Source organism: Acomys minous, assembly GCF_964271855.1.
Source record: "Acomys minous genome assembly, chromosome: 3".
NCBI lineage: Eukaryota > Metazoa > Chordata > Mammalia > Rodentia > Muridae > Acomys > Acomys minous.
In genome coordinates, this window is record NC_140485.1 from 57584096 (window position 1) to 57603315 (window position 19220).

At 46.8% G+C, this 19220-nt stretch overlaps 1 protein-coding gene across 3 annotated transcripts; it reads left to right on the forward strand.

Annotated features, from left to right (window-relative positions):
- The first annotated feature begins 102 nt into the window (after positions 1-102).
- TCFL5 (transcription factor like 5) lies at positions 103-19096 on the forward strand. Of its 3 annotated transcripts, XM_084776524.1 has the most exons (7): positions 103-772; positions 1545-1728; positions 2169-2331; positions 4526-4772; positions 7536-7677; positions 15665-15692; positions 18340-19096. In XM_084776524.1, exons 1-7 carry the CDS (start codon positions 156-158, stop codon positions 18345-18347), a joined length of 1389 nt encoding a protein of 462 aa, XP_084632650.1. In that variant the 5' UTR covers positions 103-155; the 3' UTR covers positions 18348-19096. The 3 variants fall into 3 exon arrangements, with proteins under 3 accessions (XP_084632650.1, XP_084632648.1, XP_084632649.1); XM_084776522.1 differs by lacking the exon at positions 15665-15692 and having other exon boundaries at positions 105-772; XM_084776523.1 differs by lacking the exon at positions 15665-15692 and having other exon boundaries at positions 106-772; positions 4529-4772.
- The last annotated feature ends 124 nt before the right edge of the window (positions 19097-19220 follow it).

Consider the following 19220-nt stretch of genomic DNA (forward strand, 5'->3'; position numbering starts at 1 on the left):
GCTCCTGCGGTGCTCAGCGGTTTCCCTCCCCCAACGGCGCGCCCGCGGTGGCCGGCGCGTCGTCTGCCGAGGCCGCGACCCCGCCTCGCCGCCCGCCCGCGTCTGCGTCGCCGTCCCCGCGCCCGCGCCCCGCCGTTGGGCCGCGCCGCGCCGGCATGTCGGGCCCCGGGCCGCGGGAGCCGCCGCCTGAGGCAGGCGCGACGGGCGGCGAGGCGGGCCCCGAGGGCGCGGGCGGCGGGGACGCGGCGCTGGGAGAGCCGGGGCTGAGCTTCACGACCACCGACCTGAGCCTGGTGGAGATGACGGAAGTGGAGTACACGCAGCTGCAGCACATCCTCTACTCGCACATGGAGGCGGCGGACGGCGAGCTCGAGGCGCGCCTGGGCTCCGCGCTGCTGGCCGGCCCTGGCGCGGGCTCGGGCGCGGCGGGCTCGCTGGCGCCGGCGCCGCCCGTGTACCCAGTGCTGTGCCCGCCGCTGGCGGCCGACGCGCCGTGCCTGGGCCACGTCGACTTCCAGGAGCTGCGTATGATGCTGCTAGGCGAGGCGGGCGCGGCCGAGAAGACGCCCGGCGGCGCGGACGGGACGCGGACGCGGGCGGACGGCGCGGTGGCCAAGGAGGGCGCGGGCGGCGCGGGGCCCGACGGCGCAGCCGAGGCCCGGGCCAAGCCGACCGTACGCGTCCGCCTGGAGGACCGCTTCAACAGTATGCCGGCCGAGCCGCCTGCGCCGCGCGGTGCCGAGCCCGCCGAGACGGGCGTGGCGCTCAACAAGTGCGTGCGGGGTGGGCGCAGGCGCGGGGGTGTCGGGGAGGAGGGGCCGCCCGAAGGGGGTCGTTCTGGGCACCTGTTGAGTCTGGGTGGAGAGCTGGGGCAGGGCCACCTGTTGCGCCCGGGAGGATTCCCCAGGACCCGGTCTGAGTGGACCCAAGAGCCAGGACATGCCTTTTACTTGTGACGGTCAGTGGTGTCTGGGCTCTGACTTACTGAGGCTGATCTGGAAGATGTACACTAGTATAGGCGCTATGGAGTACTTTGGAGCTTGTGAAGCTTTGGTCTGCCTCTGCACCCCAAAAAGGAGAGGAAAAGTTTCCTTTTTCTCCCGTCTTCCTCCTGGGTGCCATGGAAAGCTGCTCTGGCTTTAAGTGCAGACTTGGGGTGGAGGCTTACAGATGTGGACCTGTGGAGGGGAAAGATTAATGTAAAAACTGTGGCAGCACCTGGCCCACTTAATGTCCTCCCAGGTAGCTGTCGAATGACACTGACACCGCAGTTTTCCACTCACCCAGGCTCTGGCTGTCCTGGTCTTCCCCATCCTTGCCAGATTTGGAGGATGACAGAGATAGGTGCCAGGGAGTGTTGTAGGCAGGGAGGCAAGTGGACTTCAGCACTGCTGGCCAGTGGATTATTCGGCCTTGTCCAGGACCACTTGAGAAGCAGGGCAGAGTCTAGCATGACCTTAGTGGTGGAATGGGTAATGGCAATGTTTTGGGCGCCTCTCTGCCACCTGTTCCTCAGGTTTCTGGGTTTTCTTTTGTCTTGGCAGTTTGGTAACTCTTATTCGACATCCATCTGAATTAATGAATGTTCCTCTTCACCAGCAACAAAACAAATGTACGACCTTAGTGAAAAATAAAACTGCTGCTGCCACTACTGCTTTGCAGTTCACCTACCCGCTGTTTACAAGTGCCTGCTCCACTGGTGGGAATGCCAGCCTTGCACAGACACAGGTAAAGCTTTTTCATTGGTGTTAAGTGCAAAGCTTGTCGTTTAATGTGGTTTTGTCTCAGAATTTTTTTTTTTAAATTTAAATAGAGCTTGGTAACCTTTTTAAGTTGAAATGTTTATATTGTTAGGAGCCAATAAGAAACCTAGTGTAAGGGCTAGAGACGTGGCTTGGTTAAGAATGCATACTGTTCTAGTATAGGATCCTAGGTCAGTTCCCATCTCACAGCTGCCTGTTAATCTCACCTTTAGGGGGACCCCTCTGACACCCAGAATACCCACAGTCATGTGCACAAGCCCACACATATACAGTTAAAATCTTTTTTGTTTAAGTGAAAGTTTTTCAGAAGGCTTAAGCATAAGTCTGTTGAGTACATTTTATTTGTGCTATAAAGAGCTAAGCTACATATTGATACAATTCCTGTTACTTAATTTTTTTATCCAGAGTTCTAGTAACTCATGTTCTATACTGGAAGCTGCTAAGCACCAGGATATTGGACTGCCCAGAGCATTTTCTTTCTGTTACCAGCAAGAGATTGAGTCCACCAAACAGACAGGAGGTAGTAGAAACAAAGCCTTGCCGGAGCAGGTTTGGATTAAAGTGGGAGGTAAGTGCACTCCCTCCCTCCCACCAGACAGGGTTTCTCTGTGTAATCCTGGCTGTTCTGGACTCACTTTGTAGACCAGGCTGGCCTCGAACTCACAGAGATCCACCTGCCTCTGCCTACCTGAGTGTTGAGATTACAACTATGCCCGGCTAAGTGTATTCTTGATGAGCTGTAGCTGCCTGCAGGCTTTGGTGGGCGGAGACGGAAGAGGTCCTGTATATGCACACAAGTAAGAAATTTTAGGGGTTCGCCCTCCACTCCTCATCCTCAGGAATCTCTTTGAACTCTTATGAATTTTGAACATCACAGTTGACCCAAATTTGCACATTTTGTATTTGGGAGCTTTTTCTTAATAGTAAAGTGACAACAGACTCACTTAAGTCTTTAGATGCCTTAGTCATTGAAAGCACTTTGTAGCTTTTTTTTGTTTTTGTTTTTTGTTTTGTTTTGCTTTTCAAGGCAAGGTTTCTCTATGTAGCTCTGGCTGTCCTGGAACTTGCTCTGTGGACCAGGCTGGCCTCAAACTCTGAGGTCCACCTTACTTGGCTTAAAGATGTGCACCACCACTGCCCACCTGTAGTGCTTTTTTTTTTATACTTTGTAGGTGATGATGGAGTCTGAAATCAGCTGAAAGCGTAGAAGAGATAGAAATAACACTGTGGGGTCTAGAGAAATGGCTCAGTGGTTAAGAGCACTGTCTGCTCTTCCAGAGGTCCTGAGTTCAATTCCCAGCAACCTACATGGTGGCTCACAATCATCTATAATTTGATATAATGCCCTCTTCTGGCAGTGGGTGTACATGCAGATGGAGCACTCATATATGTAAAATAACTAAATAAATATTTTAAAATTATTTTTTAAAAAAAAGAACACTGTGTCATGGGAGTGGCAGGACTTAGCAGAGGTCAGTGGGTGATGAGAAGGTCTGGCATGCAGGACGCACTGTAGATGAGCGTATAGGTCAGCACTGTAGATGAGCGCATAGGTCAGCACTGTAGATGAGCGCATAGGTCAGCACTGTAGATGAGCGTATAGGTCAGCACTGTAGATGAGCGTATAGGTCAGCACTGTAGATGAGCGCATAGGTCAGCACTGTAGATGAGCGTATAGGTCAGCACTGTAGATGAGCGTATAGGTCAGCACTGTAGATGAGCGTATAGGTCAGCACTGAGATGGGCCAAGGAAGAAAGCACAAGAGCTTGTGAATTCCTTTCTATGTCTCTCTTTCTCTCTTCTTCTTCTTCTTTTTAGATTTATTTATTATGTATGCAGTGCTCTGCCTGCGTGTACACCTGCAGGCCAGAAGAGGGCATCAGATCCCAGTATACATGGTTGTGAACCACCTTGTGGGTGCTGAGAATTGAACTCAGGACCTCTGGAAGAGCAGCCGGTGCTCTTAACCACTGAGCTATCTCTCCAGCCTGAAGAAAATATTTTTGGTGAAAATAACTAAAACATTCTTTTCCATCTTAAATTCTAGAAAAAGAAAACAATGTCTTAGTTTCTGCACTTAAGGCCTGAGCTCCACCCTTAGCTCCAAAAGAAAAGAGGAAGTGACATAGTGTGTTGGCTGCACAGCACTCAGAAGGGGTGTTTCTGTCAAGCTTTGCAGTAACTGTAGCATCAGCGCTCAGCACCCAGAGTCTCTGTCACTACAGTTCCATGTGTCTTCCTACTTGATAGTGTTAGAATCTTGGATTGAAATGCAAACCATGTATGTGCATGGGCAAATGCACGCGCGCATGCACACACGCACACAGACACACACATACACACACAGAGAGAGTCAAAAAAGAAAAGGAAAAAAAAAACCCAGAACATATTGGTACACACCTGTAGTCCCAGCACTTAGAGGATCAGGAATTTACAAATGTCCTCAGCTCCATTATGAGTTAAGGCAATATGGGCTTCATGAGACTCATTGTCAGAAGAAAAACCAAACAAGATGCCAAACAAACATATTCAACATTAATGGGGCTACGTTACGAATAAAAAAAACTAGCTGGGCATGGTGGCGCATGTCTTTAATCCCAGCACTCAGGAGGCAGAGATAGGCAGATTTCTGTGAGTTGGAGGCCAGCCTGGTTTACAAAGGGAGTCCAGGACAGTCAAGGCTACACAGAGAGACCTCGTCTTGAAAAACAAAGACAAAGAATAAAAAACTAAATGACCACTTTTTTCTTCTTTTGCAAAGAAGAAGCGCTATGTAAACAAGCAATCAATAAGAGGAACCGGAGTAGAACCCGCCAGCTGGACACAAGTGTGGAGCGAAGAGCCCTTGGGGAGATTCAGAATGTGGGCGAGGGCGCGACAGCTTCACAGGGCACCTGGCAGCCTTCGGATTCCTCACAGTCAAACCTGGGGGAGCAGACGCAGAGCGGACCCCAGGGAGGAAGGTCTCAGCGTCGAGAGAGGCATAACCGAATGGAAAGAGATAGAAGGTACTACAGTGATGGCCTGTCAGCTCCATCTACACAGTTGTCTTAGATGTGCCAGCGTTGTGTGATGGTCCACCCACCCTCTGGAGGGAGGCTTAGGACTCAAGACTCCCTGGTCTCTGGTAGACTCTTGCTTTGACTGACTGTGGTGGGAGGCAGAGCCAGGGAGCACAGGAGTCTTCTCCCAAAAGGAACTCCTAATTGAGTATCTGAGGGTGTGTTCCAAGGGCACTGATGATGTCATCAGAGACTAAGACTGTGTTGGTGCCTATCACATGACAGACTCTCTTAGGCTCCCAGTGTGAGCCTTGCTGCTTGCAGGGTTGAGGCATTACTAGCTGCCCTTCATTAATCTCCCCAAGCCCAAGTTCCCAGACACTAATGAAAGGCCAGTCTTGTCAGCAGGCCCCTGGGAAGAGGATTGGGCCCAGTAGGTAACAAATGCAGCTTTTGTGTTTTGTGTGGGGGTCAGGTGTGATAGCACCATTATGACTGCAGTATTCAGGAGGCAGATGTAGGAGGATTGCCTTGAGTTTGAGGACAACCTAGCATATGGAGTGGATTCTAGGCCAGCCTTGAATAACAAGACCCTGCATCCAAAAACAAAGAAAGGAAGGGAAAAGAAAAGAACGTTGGGAAAGAGGAGGTTAAAATTGTTAATGAGGTGAGCTTGCCTATGGATTTTATTTGTCCTCCTCTAGGTAATGTAAAAGGTTGTTAATCTTTCTCTGTTGATGTTGGATGTCTTTGGTTTTGGGTCTGTTTGGTTTTTGATTTTTGTGGTGGTGGTGGTGGTGGTGGTGGTGTTTTGAGATAGGGTTTCTCTGTGTAGCTCTGACTACCCTGGAATTCACTCTGTAGACCAGGATGGCCTTAAGCTCAGAGATCTGCCTGCCTCTGCCTCCCAAGTGCTGGAAGTAAAGGCATGTGCCACCATAGACCTGCTGAAGTTGAGTTTTTATTACTATGTTTAATAGTAGTAGTAATATAATAATAATAATAATAATAATAATAATAATAATAATAATAACAATAATTTACTATATAAAATAATAATTACTTTGGTTGCTTATGAGCATTTTGTATCTATTTCCAGCTCAGGGATAATAGTATTTGATTTATTTTTATTTTATGTACATTGGTGTTTTAGCTGCATGTATGTCTGAATGAGTGTTGGATCCCCTGGAATTGGAGTTACAGACAGTTGTAAGCTGCCATGTGGGTGCTGGGAATTGAGCCCAGGTCCTCTGCAAGAACAACCAGCCACTGAGCACCCCCCCCCCTTAAGATTCTTCTTTTAGATTTATTTGTTTATTTATGTATATGAGTGCTCTATCTGCATGGACAGCTGCATGCCAGAAGAGGGCATCAGATCATATTATAGGTGGTTGTGAGCCACCATGTGGTTGCTGGAAATTGAACTCGGGACCTCTGGAGGAGCAGCCAGTGCTCTTAACCACTGAGCCATTTCTCCAGCTCTCTTTAAAATTTATTTCTTTAATATGTAACTTATTTTTATGTGTGTTTTGCCTACATGTATGTTTGTGCACCATGTATGTGCTCGGTGACTGCTACAGTCAGAAGACCATGGGTGTTGGTGATCAAACTTGGGTCCTCTGCAAGAGCAACTGCTGAGCCATCTCTCCAGCCCCATTGTGTTCTCTTTATGAGGCAGGGTTTCCTTCTGTAGCCCAGGCATTTTTCATGTTATGCCTGTATATAGCACATGTTAGCCCACTGCACCTTGTAAAGTGAGTACTGATGTATGTTTACTGAGCACATATGAGATAGCTGCTCTGTGGAATTCTTAACAGCTCCTAGTTTAATGGCTTCCAGTGAGTCCTGTGCTTCTTGGGTGTTTTAACTATAGGATAGGGTCTGGCGGTCAGAACTATCTGAGCTCATGGGAAAGGAGCTTGGGCTTCCTTCCATTTGACTCCAGATGTGCGGGTATGAAGATGGGCAGAGTGGACTGCACTGGGTAACTGTTTGTTGCCAGCACAGTGAAAGTTCTGCTTATTATTGGATGTAATATGTAAAGCTTAAAACAGGGTATGAGATTCCTCTCAAGATTTTTTTTTCCAGTAATGGTGGTGGAAGCCCAGACCCCAGGGAACACTAGGCAAGCATTCTTCCCCTGCGCTTCCTCCCCAGCCCTCACTCTAAGTTCTCTAAAAACAAAGAAATTTATTTTTATGAGACGGGGTCTCATATGCAGCCTAGGCTGGCCATGAATTTGTGATTCTTCTGCCTTGCTCTCTGAGGTGCTGTATTAGAGGTGTGTCCCACTGTGCCCCACTCCTTCTGAAAGCTCTGCATGGACCTAAGTATGTTTCTGTACATAGTAAGCAAGTCCTGAGTAACAGCGTGGGCCTGGGAGTACGACTCTGAGTTCAGAACCCAGCACTGCAAGAAAAGAAAAACAATGAAAAAAAAAATAGTGCACAGAGAATTTTGCTCCTGAGTTCAGGGATTTTTGTAGTCATCCCTGCTATGGAGAGCTGGCCCATGAGAAAGAAGTAAATACAGAAAGTGTAGAGAGCTGGGGGCTACTGGGCCGCTACAGGTGCTTTGGTGACCATGGGCAGCAATGGCCTCTGTAGACAGGTGTGCGGTGGCCAAGTGCCCTCTGGCTCCCCTGAGGCTTCTAGGTGGGGCGCACCCCAGAGGCCAGCTCCATCTGTTCTGCTTTCTCTGAACCATAAACCTTATTGCTCCTGTACTTCACCAACTGCTCTGTGTGATGATTGTGGGTTTTGACTGCAGGCGCAGAATCCGCATTTGCTGTGATGAGCTGAATCTTTTAGTTCCATTCTGCAATGCGGAGACAGATAAAGCAACAACCCTTCAGTGGACCACAGCGTTCCTGAAGTACATTCAGGAAAGACATGGGGATTCTCTTAAAAAGGTGAGTATTCATGAAGTGGTCTCCAGTACTCCTGAGCTTGCTCAGTGAAGATGGGGATTCCCTTGATGTTTGACGGAGCAGGAGGGCAGAACTTGATAATTCTGTGTTGTAGTTGTCACTGTTGCCTCTGATCCTCTTCCTAGACTGCCCTGCGTGTCCTAGACTCTGAGGTCAGATATGAAGTTTACTATGAAGGGAGTTCTCTGTGTTGATGTCACTTGCTGAAGTCATAGTCACAGCTCAGATTTGCTTATGAAATACAGATGATTGTCAAGTGTCAAATACCAAGTTGAGCACCTGTTGTGTGCGGTCTATTATGTTAGATCTGAACTGCATTCAGGCCATGTTTTTTTTTTCCTCTTAGAACTTGGTAAGGACAGCAGATAGAATTTAGTGGTAGTCTCGGGAGGCAAAGGCAGGTGGATCGCTGTGAGTTTGAGGCCAGCCTGGTCTACAAAGTGAGCTCAGGACAGCCAAGGCTACACAAAGAAACTGTCTCGAAAAGCCCAAAAAAAAAAAAAAAGAATTTAGTGGTAGAGTACCTACCTTCTGTTTGTGAAGCCCTGGGGATCGGGCGGGAGGGGTACAGATAAATGCCAAATTGTGGTCTGGACTTCTAGTTCAGGTGGGTTCAAAGGGCAGATTATTAGATTTTTGTGTATGTGACCAGCTGGGCTGAGCCTTTGCTGACCACATACTGTGGTTCCTTGCAAACTGCTGCCTTTGTTCCTGTTCTTCCACACGTGAGCTGTAGTTGCTGTCCAGCCCTCCTGGTTCTACCAGGACGGATGGCAGCTTTGGGAGGTAGCTTAGCAGTGGAAGGAAACGAGCAGCTGTTGGTTGATTCTGTGTTGCTGCGTGGGAGACCTTAATGGCAGGTTTTGGCCTCAGAATTCTGGTGGTCATGGCCCTTTTCTTTCAAGGGTAATAAGGCTTTAGAGAAGTGAGTGAAACCTGGTGTTTTAGGTTTTCTAAAGGAACAGAACTGACAGAAAGAAAGAAAGGGCATTTATTAGAATGGCTCACAGGCTGTGGTTCAGCCAATCCAGTATGGCTGTCACCAGTGGGAGGCCCAGGAGTCTTCCATACACACCACAATCCAAATGAAGTAGGGCTCTAATGCCCTGAAGAAATGGAGTTACCAGCCAGAGTGAACAGGCCCAGGCAAGCGTCTCTTGTTTTCCATGTCCTTATGTTGGTTGCCAACTTGACAGTCTTATCTCCTTATGCATGATTAATTTCCAAAAGAAAGCAATAACCAGGTCATAATTGCATCTGACATGATAAAACTATCCCACAAGTATAATTTCAAAAATACTACAAATTTAACCATGTCATAATTATGCCTGACATACTCTAACTTCCTCATACAACCACTAACGCAGAAGGTGGTAATGTCCTTAAGGGCTGTCCTTTTAGTACTTCAGACCTGAATATGATAACCACTAATACGATTGATATTACATTACATAATAAAGGAATCAAGGAAATAAAACACAAATATCTGTACAAACACATTCTCAACAAAGTATGACAAAAATGCTCATGTCAGTTATAATCCTTGTTTCTGCAGCTGGTCATCTGGCCTTGGCTGGTATTTATCACTAATATCCTCTACTACCCATTCTGTATTTCCTCCAGTGGACAGTTGCCCTTGTAAAAGGCTCTTACGTCCCTCTGAGAAGGGACTGAAAAAGGCTAATAGTAAAACTCAGGCATTTTATCCGGGCCCTTCATCATGGGGACCTGACTGCCCTTCATCTGAGAGGCTCAGGCTCTGCAGACTGGCTCATGTCTAGAAATTGGTTCATGGGCTGAGATTCCCTTTTGCCACAATCCAATGTAGCCTTTTCTTTCTTTCTTTTTAATTAATTAGTTTTGTTTTATCTATGAGTGCTCTACCTGCATGTACACCTGCATGCCAGAAGAGAGCATCAGATCACATTATAGATGGTTGTAAGCCACAATGTGGGTGGGTGCTGGGAATTGAACTCAGGACCTCTGGAAGAGCAGCCAGTGCTCTTAACCACTCACTGAGCCATCTCTCCAGCCCTTTTTAAAACTCTTTGTTTTCTTTCTTTCTTTTTTTCTCGAGACATGGTTTCTCTGTGTAGCCTTGGCTATCGTACACTCACTTTGTAGACCAGGCTGGCCTTGAACTCACGGAGATCCGCTGTCTCTGCCTCCCAAGTGCTGGGATTACAAGCATGCAGCACCGCGCTCAGCTAGCCTTTCTTTCATTTGAGAATTTTTCCACATATATAGATTAAACAAAAATGCAGCATGCTTCTTACCTATTTCATGACCAGAAACACTGTGATCTATTAGCTAGTACCAAAGGCCTGTGCTGCCCATTACGAGTCAGGCCATTATGGACATTGCTGTGTCTATGCTGCCATTACCATAACTGTGATTACCTTGCCTTTGCTGCCACCTGGCCTCAAGCCCATTGCATTTAATTATGTCAGCTGAGTACCAGTGGCTCTAACGCTAAGGTTTGACACAAGGAAAAGGGTGACAGCAAAGATCTTCTGTCCTGGCGCCCCTCTCACCATTTTGCCTTAGCGAAGGGCATGTCTTCGTGGCCTTCCATTGTGGAGGATTAGGCTTTACTCACCATACTCACCCTAGCATTGCAATTTCCCTGCGCCTTAAAGTCCTTTGGTCAACACTAAGCCAAGGGATGTCAAGGCGTCTCTAACTCCTTCCATACAGTCTCCACTCAGAGGACCCAGATTAATAGATTCAGCCTGATTCAGGTTCGTGTTTCTTCCACCATTATATCCTTAAGATCCATTCCCACACATACTTTACAGACTTCTTTTTTTTTTCTTTTTTCTTTTTTTAACTTTCCAGACTTCTGATTGAATGAATTAGCAAGCACATTAAGCTCTTTAGATTGTATGCTGCCTCCCCATGGACTACACTGTCTGTCTCCCCTCTAGAAGCCTGCTTAGCCTTAAGTCTAAAGGTAACTTACAGGTCTCGAGGCAGCTATTGGTAGGGCCCTCAGGAACCTTCCCTTCAGAGACAGTCGTTGCTGGGTTAGCATACAATGAAGGACTAATTTCCTCAGTCAAAGGTGCAAAAGGCAATCTTTCAGGGAGTGGAGGTGTGAGCTCATCTTCTGAGGAGGATGGAGAGACTACTTCCTCAGGTGAGACAAACCCTTGAGAATCAAGGTTCAAAGTTCTGAGCTTCAGTAGGGACCTCCCACACATCCATATCCCGAGTTACCCATTAAAGATCTTTCTTTAATCGCTGACACCGTCTGAGGTTGGACTTGACTTTTTGCTGTAATTCCGCCAACCTTACAGTGAGTGTTTTGATTTGATTTTCTGCAACTTGAGCTCTGTGGCTGCTGGAGAGAAGATTCTCTTAGAAACCTTTAGACTGTGTGCACGTGGAGCCAGTCAACTTTATCACTGAGCTCACTGTTCTCCTCCGCCAAATTCTGAGATGCTAGAAGTTGGTTACTTTTATTATGAAGTGTATTCTTTTCCTTTGTCAGTTTATGCGAGATGCTAGGAGCAACCAACCAGCAGCATTTCCCTCATTTTTCCACAAATTGTCAACAAGTTTTATATACAGTAACCAAATCTCTTGCCTCTCACAACTGGTGAATCAGGGTAATCAAATGCATTGTCTCCTTAAGTCTGTAGACTAGTTCACACCATGGGCTTTCAGCACTCTGTGAGTTTCCAGGAGAGGCTCCGGCAACTGTTGGCAAATTGGAAGGCCTATTCCAGATAGTTAGAAAATTCACTCTTATACTTCTGTTGCTCTAGAACCACTTCTGGTGCCAAAATCTGTATTAGTCAGGGATTTCTAGAGGAACAAACTTATGAAATGAATATACATATATTATATAGATTGGAGTGGCTTACAAGCTGTGGTCCAGCTAGTCCAATTGCTGTCTACCAACAGAAGGTCCAAGAATGCTGTAGTTTTTCAGTCTGTTAGCACATACTGGAATCTCACAGAAGTAGGCTGTAATTAATGTCGGTGACCAGATGGACTTGCCCGCAAGAGCGAGAGCAAGCAGGCAGAAGGGGTCAAGCTCCCCCCTCAGTGTCCTTTGTGTAAAAAAGCAGATGTAGCCTGGATTAAAACTGTATCTTCTCACCTCAAAAGATCCAGATTAAATGTGGGTCTTCTGGGCTGGAGAAATGGCTCAGAGGGTAAAAGTGCTGGCTGTTCTTCCAAAGGTCCTGAGTTCAATTCCCAGCAACCACATGGTGGCTCTCTACCATCTATAATGAGATCTGGCATGCAGGTGTACATACAGGCAGAACATTGTATATGTAACAAACAAACAAATAAATAAATCTTTAAAAAAATAAAGTGGGTCTTCCCACTTCAAATGATTTAGCTAAGAAAAAAAATTAGAAAGAAAAGAAAGCCCTCACAGGTGTACCCAGCAGCTTGGTTGTGTTAATTCCAGACGTAGCCAAGCTGACAGTCAAGGCTAGCCATCACACCTGGGTACTGATTTTGCACCATGTTGTGCGGAGCCCAGCAGGAGTGTCCTGGAGAATGGGCTTAGCCTTGCCAAGGGCACCTGTGAGAAGCCTACCAGGATCCAGCCACGCTGAGCTGGGCCTTGCAATCCTTGTAATCGCTGTCTGGGTGGCACTTACGTTGTATAATGTAGCAATGTTGAGCTTCCATAGCATACTGGGTGCCCTTAGGGCTGTGCCGCTCACTCTAATTGGGTCTTTATGGTTATTAACATCATTATTTGCTAGAATAGACTGCTGGTCTGTCCTATAATAAAGCTTTTCTATTTGTTAAAAAGACTTAGTGTTTGGCTTTGTGTACCTATTTATGGTAAATTGTTGATATAATCTAGTACAAAAAATGTATAATTTTTGAAATAAAATCTTAAGAATATACTCAAAAAATGAGGCTTTTAAAACTAAGGATTTTTATTTTCTTTTTGAGATTATAATTTCACCATTTCCCCCTTACCTTTCCCTCCAAACCCTCCTATATATCCCTCCTTGCTCTCTTTCAAATTCATCACCTCTTTTTTCATAATTGTTACATGTATATGTATGTGTATGTATATATGTATGTATTTATAATATATATATATAATTTCCTAAGTATAACTTACTTAATCTGTATAATGTCATTTGTATATATGCTTTCAGGTCTGACCATTTGGTATTGGATAGCCAATTGATGTCCTTTTCCCTGGAGAAGACCATTATATTTTTAGGCTGTTCCTGAGACTTTGTCTCACTGACCCTGTAAATGGTTTCTGGATCAGATTATTGGGCCATCATTGGCCTGAACATACTCAGGCTTTATTATCTCCATAGTGATTTTCCACCTTTACTTCCAAGTATATTGTTGTTTTTTAGGATTCAGTAATGAGTTTTAAGTGTTTTTTCCCCCAAGTTTTGTTAGTACCCATATCCGTCAGCAGATTTTTCCAGATTCTAGGGACCTGGTGGCATTGACAGCCCCTGCTGGTTCAGAGGCAAACAGGAAACATTAGACAGTGAGTGGCAGTCAGGAGCCTCTCAAGGGCCGTAGGACTGCAGAAGAGTGCAGGCTGGAGAGCTGCAGTTCCACAGGTTTTCAAGTGGGGTTGGCACATGTCATAGCTGGGGACAGCAGTGCCTGCAGCCACACGTCTGGGGTTGGAGGCAGCACAGGACAGGTAGCCATAGTGCGACGGCTCTGGGATCTTCTGGAGAACCAGAGCCCCTGAGAGGATTTTGGCTGGAGTGTACGTGGTCTGGGAGAAGCCTCAGCTGTAGCCCTGGAGACCAGCTCAGCCAGAGGGCCTGGAGGGAATAGCCCAGACTCAGCACTGCTGTGGGGACTGGGTGTGGGGCACAAGGGAAGGTGTAGGGATGGCTTACAGCACATCTTGGGCTGGGCCTACTGTTTTCAGGTCTGGCCGGCTCCTAATGGAGATGCAGAGGTATTGGCAGATGAGAGTGCGATGCAGGTGGATGACCACTGGATAGCAGTGTTGTAACAAGCATGTGTAGACCCAACAATGCCTCTAGCCATCATGTAACTATCAGCTGATCTGCTATTATTGCATCCATGCACACGGTTTATTTTAAAAATCCCATATGTATGGATATTTTGCCTGCATGTATGTCTGTTACCAGTGTGTGAGTACAGTGCCTGCAGAGGCCAGAAGAGGGCATTGGCTCCCCTGGAATTGGAGTTAAGACGGTTGTGAACAGCCATGTTGGTGCTGGGAATTGAACCTGGATCCTCTGGAAGAGCAGCCAGTGCTCTTAATAACTGAACCTCTCCCCACCCCCACATTTTAGACACATTACAGGCTTGGATCTTTAGCTAGAAAAATTTGTACACAGGCCTCTAAAAGAGCTCTCTCTGTTCATGTCAGCCCCACAAAGCTGGTGGCAGTGTCTGATACCCAGGCTTACTGACACTTCTGTAAGGATTCTTTTGGGTTTGGGTTTGGGTTTTTTGTTTGTTTGTTTGTTTGTTTTGTTGTTGTTATTGTTTTTAGATGGGGTTTCTCTGTGTAGCCCTAGCTGTCCTGGAACTCGCTCTGCAGCCCAGGCTGTCTCAAACTCACCGAGCTCTGCCTGCCTCTGCCTCCCCAGTATTCGGATTAAAGGTGTGAGCTGCCACACCTGGCTTTTCTGTAAGGATTCTTAAAATGACTTCTGTCAGTTTTTGGTTTGCTCATCCTGTTGTTCTCACCTCACTGCCCAGCCATGGCTCAGGTGCCGGGTTTGATCTGGCGCTTCAGTCTAAGCGCTTACACTCCCCATCCCTGTTGATGGTGGGATTGAGGTTTGAAGAGATCTGGCCAGTGGCCTGTAGAGCGTCCCTTCTGGATTTGGGTCACTGGTGATTTTTAATTATAGAGTAATTTCAGACATAGAACCCAGCTGGCTTGTTTGGTGTCCCAGATTGCTCGTGTGTCTGAATGACTGGGTGGTGAGGGACAGATGCCATCAGTGTTACTTTTTGTACATTGTCTTATACAAGCAGAACACTGTGCTCAGAATTGGCATGTGGGGCATTGGTTAGCACTGTGAATGTCTACATTTGACTTCTTGTCCCAGGAAAGCCCATCTCCACAGCTGTTTCCCAGCTTGACATCTTCTAGGGCAGGGTCTCTGGTAACAACCTCAGCAAAGTGTTCAAGGCTGCTGAACCCTCTGTCTTCCTCTTCCCATCACAGCACCCACTGCCATATGTGGCTCACTTGCCCTACCGTCTTGTCTCCAGGGGAGGGGTCCTCTTTGCTCTGAAGTTACACCTTCAGCTGGTTACTCCAGACCCTGTCGTGACACACAGGCCTTCTCCCCTGATTTAATCAAGACTGCTGCCATTTCTTCTATTTTCTGAGGAACTCTATGGCTCTGTTGTCCCCTGCTAGCACTGCCCTGTTCTTTGCCCTCCTTACTGCCAGCTTAATAGCACCTTATGTACCCTGTCTCTGTGTAGCCTGTCTCTGTGTAGCCTTGGCTGTCTTGGACTGGTTTTATAGACCAGGCTGGCTTCGAACCTGCCTCTGCCTCCCCGAGTGCTTGGATTACAGGCGTGCGTCACTGCACCTAGCTCTCTTAAACTTCTTAATTATGGGGTGCCCTTGACTTAGTCTTTGGAGCCTGGACCTGAACCAGCCAAGGCAAGTGGAGAGTCTGCCCTTTTCTGTGCAGTGTCCTCTGTTTGGGTAGGCAGTGATATGCCTTCCCTCCCTCATCCTTTCCAGTCTAGACTCAGCCTTTTGCTCCCAGGGTAGGGAAGATGCCCCTTGCAAAGACTGCACCCAGTCTTGAGTACCATCTTCCTTGCAGAGGTTTTGAGGCCCTCCTGGCAAGACTTTTGAGGGTCTGTGACATTGAGGGCTGGTAGCCTGTCTGCCTACCAGTACTGCTGTGTCCCATGCTCTGAGCTGCATAAACCAGAAGCCGTGTTGTGTATATGATGGAGAATGTCCATTTAACTGATCCTTTATGATCTCGTCCAAGTACAGCTCCTGCTGCAAAACAGACCCACACCAGGTAAGTGTCACTCATGCAGCCTGTGGGGTTGCCCTGCCTGGGTGCATTGGAGAGCTGAACCCTCTCTACCACTGACTTCACCAGATGCTGGGGTCCAATGTGGAGTTGATACAGCAGGTAATAAACAGCTCCCCTGAGTAGAGGAAAAGCTGCTGCCAGCATTGGATGGGCTCTACAGTGTGGATGAAGAACCCAACAGCTAGAGCTTTTGCTGGGACTGATACAGGGCCATTTGCTGTAGCACGGCCTATGCTCAGGGGCCTTAGGGTCGGGAGATGTAGCTTAATGACTACCAGTTTCTCAATGTCCTTGGGGAGCATGGTTGGCACAGATGCAGCAGTAGGAAGCCAAGAGATAGAGGAGGACACCTCTCAAACATCCTGGGGAAACTGCTGTTGTGTAGAACTTTCTCCCTTTAGAACATGCCACCAGAAGTATCTGTCAGCCACCCAGCAAGCACCTGTGGCTTGTGTATCACTGAGTGGCCAAAACTATGTGGTGATCTGTTCTAAAAATAAAGTATCTTGCACAAAATATCCCTGTCCTCCTTGTCCTGATCTGTGCCTGCCTTGCCCAGTTACTGTTCTGGACCCTGCTTGCTGGAGGCCATACTCCAGCTTCCTTGATTTATCTGTACGCATTGGTATTTTTGTCATAGTTTACTTTTTATTACTTATTCATCCTTTGTCTTTCTGTCCTTCCTAAATTAAAATTTTATGTCCCTTAGTCTGTTCCTAATGGGAACATTTAAAGCAAACATTTCTTTCCTCTCTTCTCTTTGTTAGGGTTGGGAGACAAGACCTGTAGCTCATGCAGCCCCGGCTGGCCACAGGCTCTGTGACTGAGGTTGTCCTTGAGCTTCTGGTCTTCCTGCCGCTACTTCTCAAGCGCCAGACTGACAGTCACATGGTGCCACACGCAGTTAATGCTGGGGACTGAGCCCAGTAGTGCATGAGTACCCTCTCCACTCCACCTTCCTCTCAGTCTCAGGTCTACTCCCAGAAGCCTTTCATTGCTGCCCCCAGTGTTAAGCCAGAGATGGGCCCAAGTGGGCCCTCAAGACATCCCTTGGCTCTCTTCACCAGCTTCTAGAACACCTCCCCCCCTGGGAGCAAAGTGACTCAGTAGTAGAGCACTTGCAAGGTCCTGGGTTTGATCCCCAGTGCTGGAAAACGAAAACAATGAGAAACCAGTATAATCAAATACAGGAAAAGAAAGAAAGCATCTTGAGGAATCCTGACACTTGTGTGTGCCCTGCTGGTGATAATGTGAAATGGTGTAGCCACTGGAGAATGTATGACAATTCTCAGAATTACCATACGACCCAGCAGTTCCATACAGAGTATAAACCCAGGAGATTGAAAACAGAGTCAAACTGACACTTGGCTCTGAGCATTTGGAGCAGCAGTGCTCGTCAACAGTGGACACCCACAGCAGTGTCCACCATAAGAAGGACTGATGTTCCGGCACCTACTGCATGGACACCCCTTGACAAGCTGAATGAGATAAGCCAGTCACAAAATGAGGTCCCTGGAGAGGTCAGACTCAGAGATGGAGACTGACTGGTGTGTGTCAGGGCAGGCAGTGGGGTACCATGGTTAAAGAGCAACAGAGTTGCTGTTTAGGATGATGAGGCATTTTGGAAGAAGCTTCTGGTGATGGACACAGTTCTGTGAATGTACTTTGTGCCATAGAATTGTAAACTCACAAGTGGTGAAAATACCAAATTTTACTATATATGTTTACCAAAGCAGGAACATACAACCTAAATTTGAGTCTAGAACACTATACTTTAAAAAATTTCGTAAACAAACAAATGGAAAATAGACACCAAAGGCCCACATCTTTGAGCCCAGCCGTAGACAGGGTTAGTTCACCATCCCCTCACTTCAGGGGGTTAGAGTACTTCCTGCCATTTTCTCTCATTTGTAGATGTCCATCTCTGATGTCCTCTGTGTTCACTGGTCTCTATACTTGTGTATTTGAATTAAAATCCAAATACTGGCCCCTTTCCTCTCAGGTTACCTTGTTGGAGTTCCCACGTTTTGCATTTCAAAAATTAATCAAAATGGTTAACTACTTTTTCCTGTGTCTTCGAGACTAGCCTTCCTGAATATGTTCCTTCCACCTCATCCCCAAATGCTTGGAGCATCAAATTTGGTAGCTATCTGCTGATACTGAGGTTGACTCTGTGTTTAGGGCTTGTCCTTGCCTAGCCTTTAGACCTAAGGCCTTTTAAAAGCCAGGGAGAGCTGGGTGAGTGAGCAAAGATTAGCAGCTGGTAGGGAGCTGCTTTTGGTCTCACTGCAGAGCAACCTCAAGGACTGCACCTAGCCCTTGGCTGACCAAGGATCCTCCCCAGTGTGTGTCAAGGGATAGCCACCAACTTGACACAAATGTCCATTTTGGCAACATGCTGAGACACTGAGGATTAGGAAATCTTAAAAAGAAAAAAGCCACCTACAGCTATTGGGAAATTTGAGATCCCTCTTTTTCTCACATCTCACAAGGTGTATACATACATGTTTGTGGTACCTTAGAAGATTGTGCTTTGAGATAGTTTACATGGCTCCTAATTTCAGCTTTTGAAACTAGCAACGTTCACATCTTTGAACTCAATGCATTAATGATCACTTCTTGACTTTAGGAATTTGAGAGCGTGTTTTGCGGTAAGACTGGCAGAAGGCTAAAGCTGACCAGACCCGAATCCCTGGTGACCTGCCCTGCACAGGGCAGTCTGCAGAGCAGCCCCGCCATGGAGATCAAGTGACTGGACTGACCCAGGACCTGGGAGAGAACTGCCGTTCCTGCGGCATCATGTACATGCCTACCATCCCGGAGCTCAGCTCTGAGTCCTCGAGAGGGATGTGGCTCCAGTTGGTGGGACTCCAGTAAGGACTTTGAGAGCACATTTTGTGAAGTATTTATCTAAACAAAATACCCACTAATGTCCGGATGACCATTTGAGGATGAAGACATCTTGATAATTAGTAATTTTTCAATTACCTGTCCGACACCATCATGTGTTCTTAACATGATAACTTTAAAAAATTAACATCCTTGGTAATTTCTTGAGTCTCAAGACTAAAGAAAACATTGCCATTTACTTATTTTGTTTACATTTTAAATACGCCCCTTTAGCAATTGGAAGAAGGTAAATTGTTCTTAACTAGAAGAGGTTTGGAAACTTTATTTCATAATTTGTTCTATCACCCCCTATTTCCAGTCTCATGGCTCTCTGCATTGGAAAATGCAGTGCCATTTTAAAACTTGTGCTAAGAATTTTCCAGAGACTTCTTTTAAAGCTCCTTTTGCCCATAAACATTTTCTTGGTAGATTGCTTCAATGCTCACATTTCCATATTGTGAGTCATTGCTTATGTGTAATAAACTGTATGTTTGGAACACGTTTCCAGTGAAGCTTTATTTGTTGAGGCGATGATGCAGTGCAGTTCTTTCAATAAATACTGGGCGCCAGAGATACAGGTTTACAATAAAAAGCAGGTGAAGGAGACACTGAAGTTCCTCA